Here is a 12,529-nt window from a genome sequence, read left to right on the forward strand (position 1 = left end):
TATTATACATTCTGATTTAAATGTAGCCTCAAACTGATATACTCATTGGTAAAACAATAAATGGTCAATCAAAACAAATTAAAAAATAAATATTGCAAATAAAAAATATAGTAAAGTATAGTTAAAACACAATATAAAATGAAATTATTTGCAAGATTTGATTTTAAAAATAAGGACCGATTGCTTTGTTATTAAATTTTGACAAATTGAGTGATAGGAAAACGTGCTATTTTTATTCGAAATTTTACCCACAGCAATATCGGGATAATTTTTTCATCTTTAGAAGTAATCCACGGGTCTATGCATTTATATAAAAGCACTACATAGACTCATTTAAACAAATAATAATTAGAAAGATCAATAATTCGTGAATAGAGATAAATTGAAATGCTTGCCATGAATTAGCGGGTCACATATGCCATAGGAAAGCACCGCTGGTGAATCGTTCACTTAGTATGGTGGATTTAGTAATTGGGGAGCAGAAGAAAACCCAGCAAAGTCACAGAATGAAGTTCTGTTCTGTTCTCTAAAAAATAAATTGATTTTCCACAGATTCGTAAGTAGCGGATTTTATATATTATAGAGAAGGTGCTCTGGTAAATCCTTCGCTTAGTTTTATGGATATAATAATTGTATAGCGAAAGTCTAGCAGAGTCGCAATGTGAAATTCAGAATCCTATATATCGGAAAATGTATGAGATACATTGAAACGATTGCTACATTCATAATCAGCGGGCCTTATCTGCTACAGGAAGGGTTCTCTGGTGGATATTTCACTTATTATGGAGGATTTAGTAGGTGTGAAGCGGAAGAAAGCCACCGGATGCACAGAATGATATTCAGCGATCTATATCTCTGAAACTATAAAAGATAAATTGAAACTATTGCTAAGTTCATAATTAGTGGGTTTTATATAGTATAGGGAAGCTCCTCTGTTGAATCCTTCACTTAGAATTACGGATTTAATAATTGTGTAGCGAAATAAAGGGCCGTATGTGCTACAGGAAGGGTTCTCTGGTGAGCCCTTCATTTAGTATGGAGGATTTAGTAACTATGGAGCGAAAGAAAGTCCGCCAGAAAAACAGAATGATATTCAGCGGCCTACATCTCGGAAACTATAAGAGATAAATTAAAACGATTGCTAAATTCGTAATTAGCGGGTTTTATCACATATGCTATAAGAAAGCTGGTGAATCCTTCGCTTAGTTTAATGGATTAAATAATTTTGTCGAAGAAAGTCTAGCAGAGCCGCAAAATAAAATTCGGATGCCTATATCTCGGAAAAAATAAGAGATACTTTAAAATTATTATTAGATTAGTAATTAGAGGTCCTTATATGCTATAGGAAAGATTCTATGGTGATTCACACAGCCCCAGCGTTATTTAACCTCTTTATTTCAGATTTTCCGAGAAAAGAGCACATTGACGTCTTGTTTTACGCTGACGACACTGCTTTCTTCACGGCCGCCAGGCTCGAAGTTACAATTCATGAACGTTTACAGAAACAGCTCGATCATGCGGTCAAGTGGTTCAAATTTTGGAGGTTGCAAATCAACCTCCTGAAAACCTAGACCATCATTTTCCATAAGAAGCGTTACGCACTGCGCGTCTCGCAACTTAAGATCGACACCGCAATAATTCCATGGCTGCATAACGTCACATACCTAGGTCTCCACTTCGACCGACGGTTCGGTTGGCATTCCCAAATCTAGAAAGCAATCCAGAAAGGTTCGGGGATAGCAAACCTGCTATCTTCTCTGATCTGCCCTTCTAGCAGACTTCCCATCTCCATCAAATGCTTATATTACAAGAAGTTAATTCGGTCCGTACTCCTGTACGGATCTAATGTCTACTTCAAGTTTGTTACACCCAACCAAGGCTTCAAGTTTTCCAAAATAAGCTCGTCAGGAGAATATTAAACGCTCCGTGGTTTGTCAGAAATAATCAAATTCATAGGAAAACTGACACTCCAGAAATCAAGCACTTCATATCTCAATCATTCCACAAACAACAACTCAGCTCAAGTTCTTCTGAAAACGCGCTTGTTCGCGAGCTGGTCGACATGCTGGGAGCTTAGCACCGCGTCACCGCCAAGCTCCCCCCCCTTTTCCAGACTGAAACGCCCTCATACGTCGCTACAGTCATAACTTTTGCCCCCATACAACAGTATCCAGTTGTGTGTTAACTCAGGTTCGCGAATCAATAGAATCGCCGGGCACTCGTGTCCAATAACGGCTGCCCGATCAGCGGGTGCCATATCCCCAAATTTAATGCAGTAGCAGTAGCGATCCACAGTGTTTCAGTTTAGTGTATTGGTAAGCCCAGAGACAGACCCACATAATCCGGTCCAACTTGTCACTCCAGGGCAAGTCTCTGCGATATGCGTCATGCATTCCACCGCCAGGTTTTTAGGCCAGAATAAAAAAAAACGGAATCACACATATTACTAGTTAACTAGTTACTAACTATAACTATAGTATTGTTCCTAATAGTTTTCAAACACATAGTTTAGGGTTAGTCCACTGTTGTTGTTAGTTCTAGTTCTTCGACATTTTTATGTTCACGTAATCTCGTTTAGTGTTTCTTAGTAAGCCGTTGAATTTATTTGCTGACTGTTGGTACCCTTCTATCTTTATGGATGTCCTCATATGTAACATAACATGGGCTTTAACAATATTGTAAAGATCATGTTGATACTTTGCTTCTTTATGCAATCCCATACTTCCACACGGTATGTCCATACGCGGTTTTTTGAGTCTCATACTAAGTAATGCTTGTTTCTTTTTAACATGCTCTTTCTGCTTGAGCTTAGCTTTCAGTGTCATGCGGAAGTATTTTATTTCGTTCGCATATCGAATTAATCTAGAACCAAGTATCACTGTTGAGCAACATATTTTTGTACGTGTGTGTTACGTAGCATTAAATTTGATTCGCCATTTCTTAACCCAAGAAGAAATTAAACTAATAAAAATAACACATAAAAAATATAGACAGCATTATATGATACCAAATTCATTTTCTAGTTTCAAAAAATAAAACTATATTTAAAAGTAACATTAATTTTTAATACCATCGATTTAAATATAAATAGAGATCATGTGCATGTTACGCAAAGACTCATACCATATGCGGAAAAGTATATACGGATACTTTCGTGCAACTGAGACTTACATTCTAAAAATAAATGTAGATAAAATAAAAGAAAGGGCAACTTTAAGTGGATTAATATCGTGTTGCCTCACGGGCTTCCATTTTTACAACTATTCTAAAATATGTCTCAAATGTTCGTTGCTAAGACTTACTACATATTAAAAACGCGAGTAATTTATTGAACAGGAAATTTAAAATTGCAAAAAAATTCAAATTTCAATCTCATTTAAATATATAAAAATATCTGAAATTCTAATTTTACTATTCCGTTGTTAAATGGCTACAATATGGCTATTTTTATAACTGTATATAGGCATAACTTGATTAAATTTTCAGCGAGTATAGAAAATAATCATTGATCAAGGCTGACTGTCATCATTGTACTAAGGTTCAATATAGATAAATGATATTCATCAATTACTTAAATGAAAAAATCAACATCATCGAACCAATGATTAGTATGATAATAAATAGCTCCTAGTTCAATGAATGTTAAAACAATTTAGATAAAACCAAAAGGTATAAACTAATAAAATAAAGTTTATGTAAATATCGTCTGGATAGAATTTGTTATTGTGTTATTATAGACTTTTTGCTACTAGATTAAATGTAACTATTATTGTTTTTATTAATAAACTAATCAGAGTTTCTCTGAACTGGTCATATAGCTTGACGTAGACTCCCAAGTATAGACTGACTGACAGCAACAACTGGCTAACTTAAACACAATCTCCGAAGACATCTTACTTGGGTTTACATAACCTAGTTAGTACGACTTTGGCAACAACTGGAGGACCATTTCATTGTCTTGATGATTGCGGCTACCAAGGTGGTGGTTTACCCAATTTAACCTTTTGTCTTTTTTTTTGCAAATAAACACCTTGTAAAACGTTCTACTATGATCACTTTTGAAGTAATTTATTCTGATACATATATAGAAAAATATATAGTTGTAAAAACATACTTCTAAACATAGGTTATGTTTACTTTGTATTCTTCGATATTGGTGACATTTAACTTATTTATATTTATACTAAATTGTTCAATCTTTCACATAAATTGACAGCAACATAAAATTTGAAGCTAGCTGCGTGTCTCGATCAGTATCGAATAGGTCAACATCTCATGTCATGAAAAGGTCTCTTAAACAGATCGGGTGGATTAAACTTAAACGTCTTGAAGAAAGAATATTCTTTGTCACATTTTGTAGCACCTAAATTCTTAAATTCATAGTCTTGCTTGCTTAACATTTTTCATTTTTTAATTTCATTTAATTTAATCCTTTCTCTTGTTTGAATTTAACTATTTATATCAACAATCTATCTAGATCAGGAGGATGTCTTTGATCATATTTAATAAAAATGTTACAAAAATAGCATTACTATATCCTAAAATCAGAGATTACACATCAACATCTGTAACTGCATTTATTATACTATGTCAGTTTACGGATGCTCACGTTATTTATCCAAAAAAAATTGGACCACTTAACAGATTTATTAAAAGGTTATTGTCAAAGGCCAAACGATCAAAATAAGTGAACCTTAAATATGCTTCATGTAACACGCTTTACAACACAAGGTGATATGACCACGATATTTAAAACATCTCCCACGTTCATACATAAAATATTAGTGAGTTAAAACGACCAAAAATTTATCAATATAAAATATGAGAACAATTTCAATGCTTTATATCATTCAAGTATTTGATTCTTATTTTATTCATAGCTAGATAATATATAATAAATAAAAATCTGGAGTAGTTTTAGATTACCTCCACTGTTTTTTTACAAGCCAAAAGTATTATTTGATGGAACGTAGTTCAATTATTTAAACCGCAAACATGATTGGTAAAACCAGTTCTGCTATATTCAATAATCAATGTGATAAACAAAAATAATGTAAAAACATAATATAACAAAACAAAAATAAATCAGATGTGTTCTGAGGAAAATTGAACATTAATTTCTTAACAAATGATGGTATCACCTGAGACTAAAAGCCTTTTTGATTAACTAACTAATAGAACTAATTAATTTTATAATAAAAAAATCAAAGGCTTATTAATTTCTAAACTGTTTAGCTTACTTCAGGGCCTCGACTAAACACCATTAAATATATATACAATGAATACATAGCAACGATATAATTTATATATTCGTCAACAAAAACTGAAAGTAACGAAATAATAGAAAGATATCAAAGAATATTCATAATTAATGAACATATGTGAGTGAAAGTAAACAAAATTACAAAACAAAATATGAATTATTCCTTCACTATATTTATTTTTCATAATTTATGTAAAACGATTCGTTACTTCATTAAACTAATTGTATATATGACTCCAAAAAGAACCTATTAACATTCCATAGAATATAAATACTTGACAATAGTAGAGAGAGTATTTAACTTTTTATACTTAACAAATTTAACATTCTTATACGTATCAATTCTAGCACTATTGTCACAATTACAGCGCAGTACCAATAATATTTATATGTTAAAGGTATTACATTTTAAAGTCATAGAGAACATTTGGTGACTTTCTACACCATGTCTTAAGTATCATAGCTAAACAGCAACTATGTTAACTGAGATAATTCTATAAGATTTTCTTGAATGCCTTGAGACATAAATATATACATAATATAATAAAATATTTAAAAAGAAACACGTAACTTATATGTAAAATATGTCATATAAAAGGAATGCAACTCAGCGACCTGAAAATAATCCACAACTATATATTATTAGAAAATTTGGTTAGGTGGTCTTTAGAATGCTTGGAATAATGAACTTTCTTTAAATTTTGATAAAAGGCTATTGATTACAGGTTTATAGAAAATTAGAATATAATAGGGTAATAAATTAATATCGTATCAATGTCTTAATGACAACATTAGTTATAATCAGGCTTCAGAATATTTGAAGACATAGGTTTGTTTGCCTATAGACAAATGCACAAACTATATTATTATGAAATGTTTACATTTTTTATATAAAATTATTGACCAAAAAAATAATAGCTGACATATATCGTTTATGTATATATATATATATATATATATATATATATATATAGAAAGATATATTCACAATCTCAAAAGTTTGTAAATATAAGCAAAATGTGGAGAAGATGAAATTAATATAAGAAAATTGTGATACAAATATAAATTATAAGACACATTTCAGCTTCTACCTCAATAAAATATGAAGAAACATATTCAACTAGGTGTTACGTAAAAATATGCAAGCTAAAGTAGAGCAAATAAACCAAAAAATCTTTGAAAATATATGTTGAAAGTATACAGATTATTTTGTGAAAAAAAATCTTTAAAATATTTATAAGTGTCAGTCTTAGATGTAATCTAGCTTCATTCAAATAATTTGTACGCATATAAACGCATATAACGTGTATACATATAAACAAATACAAAAACTGTTTTATTATGAACTGAGTAAATAAAATAAACATAATTCAATCACATTCAATTCGTTACATGACTTTTTTAATTATAAATTTTATTTATAGATTTGTATAAACAACAAACGTTCATAAAAGTTAAAACGTAGGATGAAATGGTAAAAACTCACTTACCACCACCTGATGAATATCCCGAATTTAATTGGCCGTCGGTACACTGACATATCACAAGAGCCGCAATAAGGGCCAACCGTGAAACCGTATTCATGGTCATAGTCATCAAGTTCGTTAGAGGAACCGACACTGAAAATAGATAAGCGTGCCCGCGAAATCTTCTCCGAAGCGTCGAGGAATTTGCTTATGTAGCGTGAGACAGAATCCACCAAGGAGGATGGTTCGTCTTGACCTTGGACCCGGAAGCAACGGCTAAGTACCGCGAAACGTCGTAGACGCAGTTAGACGGCGGCGCCCGAGGAAGCTGTCAGAGTCGTACTGTATAGTACGGCGTGCAAGTAGAGAGAGAGATCGACTGAAAACGAACGACCAACGGCAATATCCACGTTGGTTAGATTACGGAGACGCTTTCATTTTTTCTCTCTTTTTTCGCCAGACAGACGACCGGAACCAGGTCGAATGAGAGGACCGAAAATCATGAACTGGTCACCCGTTCAACCACCTCAACTGTTTTTGTAAAATTCGGTATATAACATAGATTATTAAAAATCATTACATTCTTGGTTTATATAGTTTTGGTAGCTATATCATGCGGCTTTTAACACCTCTGACTACGATTATTCGAAGATGAGGCGGTATGCTTAAGAGACAAAATGGTGGTGATGAGTGAGATGTTTAGACATGGGCAGTTTAGTTTATATTAGTGTTGGGAACAATCGACTGGAATCGACTATCGACTGTTCAGTAATTGACTACTTTTTACTATCGACTATTTCAGTCGCTATTTTCGGTACGACTGATTTTATTACTATTTACTATCGACTGTTTCAGTCGTTTACTTTTAGTTACTATTTTCGGTTCTACTAGTTCATTCGACTGATTTTTAACGTTCTGGCCTTCCGTCCTAGCCGCGACCTTGAAAGTAATGCGTCGAATTTATGCTTATATAGATTTATAGGTAATATAGGTGGTTTTATGTTTTTTTTTGTAGTTTGCTTGTGAATAACTATATATTGTAAATTATTATAGCAGCATTTTGGAACGCAAGTTTTCAAGGGCAAAAAAATTAAATTGTAAATGATAAATAGTAAGATACTTTTGACTGGCATAATAGGTAATACTTTGGACTGGTATAATAGGTAATACTTTTTTGATAAACTTTCACGATTTTTGTCCAAGCTTCTTGTTTGTCGAAACTTTTTTCCTAAAATCTTGAAAACTAAAATTAGGTTTCAAAGGTTTCAGAAATTGCATAGATCCAAAAAATTTGAAGAATTTTTTACAGTAGCAGTTGTTAAATTTCTTTTAAAAATATTAACCGTAAAGAGGTGAATAAAGTATATTAAATATTTGTAATAAATACATTTTCTGATAAGAAAACTACTTTAATATTCAACAATTTATTTTGTTGGTTATTACGAAGAGCACCACAGTTTTTATTTGTTAACGAATGGAGGACTACCTTAACAGAATGTGTTCAACTTTTAAAGCCCATTGAAGTAATGACCACCGAGTTATCTGGTGAAAGATATCCCAACAATGTCTTTAATTATCAAAAATGACGAAATTGTCTATTAGAAGTCATTAATAAAAGACTGGCAATTTTAGAAATGAAAACGATATGCGTGAAATCTACTTTTATAGATCCTAGTTTTAAAAAAGCAGGATTTTTTATTGCAAATAATGCTAAGGCGATACAAAAAGTTATCACAAAAGAGGTATCTTCCATTCTAACCTCAAAATATACAAATATAGTTCCACAACTGGAAATTCAAGACAAAACTACTGACCAAGAATGTATTGACATCTGGAGATATTTTAATAAAAAAATGGCTAGAATGAAAGAAGTAATTACTCCAAGTACTGCAGCAACTTTACAGATTTAGAAATTCCATAAATTATTCCAATTAAGAAACATTATTCAAGCTTTGAAAAGCGCAGGGGGTCCATGGATTCCCGACACAAACATCACAGTTGCTGTGAATTAACATAGTCTATTGGGATTTGAACAGAAACTCGCAGGCAACGGCCACCAAAAGTAATTTGTAGTAACTCACTTTCTTAGCCGTAGACTGTTGGAATCTAGAACATGAAACTTGGAAACCCTTTCTATAGACGAATACTAATGATTGGAAGAATGTGATATGGTCCTATAAATCATCATTTAAATTTTTTTCCTACAAACGACCGGTTTTATGTATGCAGAACCCAAAAAAAGCCTACGATTATGTCTGGCCTGTACTGCCTGTCCGGACTTGCAACTGTTAACAATCAAGCCCGGAGGAGGTTCCATTATAACTTGGACGTCAATATCGTGATATTCTGCTGGTCCTTTCATTTACATCACTGGTCGGATAAATATATCTCGAAATCCTCAATGATGTAGTTCTTACTATGAATAACCTATTGCTGTCAAACACTGCCATCTTTCAAGATGACAGTGCACCCTTGCACTCTACCAAAAAGTCTTGCTTTGAGCATCAGTATATCGTATATCAAACAACATGTTCGAGGTGGAGATTTCAAGGTTTTGGTACAAAAATGGTACAACTATATAGACAATCAACGAATCTATTGCTCGAAGAATTAAAGAGTAGCTGTCTTATTATTTCAGGTCTTCCTATTATTTTGTCCACCCCAGTATATAAAATGTTACAACCAAAACCAAAATTCGTCTCTTTCGAACACTTATCTTGGCAATCCCATTGTATGGTTGAGGGACTTGCATTGACTTACATATACTGACATTGTCCGAGGCCAGAACAGCTGCAGGCGATCGCCAAATATGGCGAATTCTAATGAAAAATATTTCTGAAGAAGTCATCTGCAGGCTCAACAACAGCGTATTGATTGCGAAGTAGTCCCTCTTCCTAAGGATTGATGATGATGACCTATATTGATAATTATTATGATTGTTCATAGGCAAAAATTCAAAACTGAAAACAAAAGAACCCATCCATCACAATCACGTTATTTAAAAGTCCATGGGAAACCCAGGTACTTAAATTTAGAGTTATCTAATTCCAAAAGTATATGAGAATTATATGAGAACCATTTTCCTTTTAATCCTCATTTCATTTATGTTCTCATCTTATGTTCTATATTTCATCTATATTTTTGCCATTTATATAATCACGAACTTAATCGCTTCCTCATAATCTGATATAGAGATAAATATTTCTTTAAAAGCTAACCATGGAGGCGCGGTGGTAAAGACGACAGGACGTTCCTCCTACTGTTGCGATAATCGCGGGTTCGAATCCTGCTGGGAGATGGTCGTAAATTTATGTTTGTGATTATCCTGGGAAAGATAAAAGGATTAAAATCAAACAAAGGAAATGATCCCAGTCACGCCAGTAACCAATCTGAGTAAGACCAGATCTCTTCTATGATGTTTTCTAAAGTTGGTCACTCGCTAGTCTCTAGGCTTAATGCCGAGGGCCGTGGTTTGGAGCCCACGTTAAGCTGTAGGTCCAATCACTAAAAAATCCAAGAAGTTGACGAAAACAATATAACATTTAATGTTTGAAAGCTAATCAGTTTATACGTATAACTATTTTATGATATATTCGTTTATTGCATTTTAACCGAAACTCTTGATTTTACTTACTTCCAGAAAAAAATATAGTTTTTTTACATGAAATATAGTTTATTTACTTTAATTTGTAACCAAAAATTTGGACACTATTTCCACGAATGTATAAAAAAACAATATTTGACTGACTCATTCTTGTGACTATCGACTGTTTATTTAGTTAAATTCCAAATATACGTATAAAGCAAAGCTTTTTAATGATTTTAGAATATTCAAAGAGTTTTTTTGTCATTTTGAAGCTTGATTTATTCTACAACGTTGAATTGAGTAGAAATATTCGCCAAACGATGAGGATATATTATTTTATTTATATATTTATTTTTGCATTATTTATAGTTTATCATAAGTTGTAATCCCGAATGAGTTAGATCTAAAGAATGTTTGGCTTTGTTACTCTTGTATAATATAATTTCACATTAATATAATTTTGTAAGTAAACGACTATCGTAAATCCTTCAAATTTCACTCGTAAGCCCTAATGTTAAAAAGCCTTCATTTTGTATTACTTATTGTACTTAACTAATTTAGTAATACTGGCTACACTTTTAAATATAATTAACACATGGTTTTGTTTGTAATTAACCTTGTATTAAATTAAGAAATATCCATATATACAGATTGTGTTATAATAATGTTATTCTGTGACATTTTAGTGCCCATAAAGGCTTAATTAAATGTAACCATTTTGGTCTGTCTTAATTGCAAAATAAAATACAATATTTTGTATCGATTAAAAACTGTATCAAGGAATTCATAATTTATTATTCGGAACAAGATAAAATTAATATTTTATTATTTTTTGTATTAAAAAAGTGTGTAAATGAAAGAATTATACACTACTTCTTATTTTATCATTAAACTTTTCATTTAATACAATTTTGTCAATATGTAATCAAAATAAAATGTGGTATGTAATTTAATTTTACACTTCATTAATTAAGATATGTAAATTTACGGTAAATCTGAACCTCTTATATCTGTTTTTTTTTCATATAATGTGGTCAAAAAAATTGTAAGATGTAGAATACGTGATTTTGATCATTATTATGTCCTTCTACCAGGTCATACTGTCATCAAGTGATATTATTTGGATGTATATATGGCTTGGGTGAAGCTATATATACTTTTGGATACGGTTGGATTTCTGCCTATTCGTTATATTCCAGACGATCGACTGGGGAAATTACTGTTAAGTTTTTGGTGTATTTTAGATTCATTATTGATAGCATTCTTGTCAATTAGCATTTATTTGAACTAGACCTACTGCTTAATGTGTACTTCGAACCACGGCTTTAAGCTTGAATACTGGAGAGTGGCCAACTTAAAGACTATCCCAGAAGACATCCAGTTAAAGGCGTGACTGGGTTGGTTTTTCTTATTAGATTTTATATTCTGTCTATGGACAATTATATTATATAACACATTATTATATAACAATCTCAAGCACATACTTATTTCCATATTATATATCTACTAACTTTCATACTATTAGGACCAGTACGGGAAACATATTCAACAACAAATATGGAAAAATATTTTCTTTTATTTACTATTTTCTATGAGTCTTTTATTGTATGCTTTTTAGAAAAATTTTAATTTGCTCAATTTTAACATTGGCTATTCAAAACAGATGCTTTTACTATTTTTTCCGCCATAATATTAATGAAATATGAGATTGTTTAATTTATTTTGTGAACAATTTTTTTCAGCAGACAACAGTAGTCTTAAAGCTAATTCAAACATGTTTGTAGGGCGCGAATAGTCTTCAGTGTTCCCTTTCCATAGGTGAAAGCAATATGAATGCGTCTTATTCATCAAACGTAGTTTTTAAACTGCTCTTACCACAAACTTTATAATGACTATTATTATGTGATATGTCACACTTTATGATAGAAACTATAGCTGTTAACAGGTAACGTTCTTTTAGTACAGTCCCGAAATATAAAAAGCAACCCCCGTATAAGTAAAATTTGTAACAACAGTAATAAAAAAGCGTTCATATGGTAAGTAGTTATCAAGAGTATGTTTGAGGGCTAATTGATCATTCTTCATGTTTAAAATATATTTAAACGTTAAAATACATGATAATTTTTTTAAAAAACCGAATAATTTCAGTGGATTTACAGTAGATAGTTGTAGCATATCTATTTAAAAAAAATTTTTACATTATACAACCTAATA

General features: G+C 31.8%; 2 protein-coding genes across 3 annotated transcripts in view; one reads left to right on the top strand and one right to left on the bottom strand.

Annotated features, from left to right (window-relative positions):
• tfc (Brevican core protein triforce) overlaps positions 1-7,075 on the bottom strand; it is a 105,069-nt gene extending 97,994 nt beyond the window's left edge. The window contains exon 1 of the mRNA XM_076409010.1: positions 6,754-7,075. Coding sequence (XP_076265125.1) covers positions 6,754-6,859 — 106 coding nt within the window. The 5' untranslated portion in view covers positions 6,860-7,075. The remainder of the gene's footprint in view (positions 1-6,753) is intronic.
• Positions 1-12,529, top strand: part of LOC143199181 (cystathionine beta-synthase) — an 84,102-nt gene that overhangs the window by 51,732 nt on the left and 19,841 nt on the right. The window lies entirely within an intron of this gene.

Source organism: Rhynchophorus ferrugineus, unplaced genomic scaffold (genome assembly GCF_030347505.1).
Source record: "Rhynchophorus ferrugineus isolate W39M unplaced genomic scaffold, kcgeb_rfMv2 rfM6, whole genome shotgun sequence".
NCBI classification, from domain to species: domain Eukaryota; kingdom Metazoa; phylum Arthropoda; class Insecta; order Coleoptera; family Curculionidae; genus Rhynchophorus; species Rhynchophorus ferrugineus.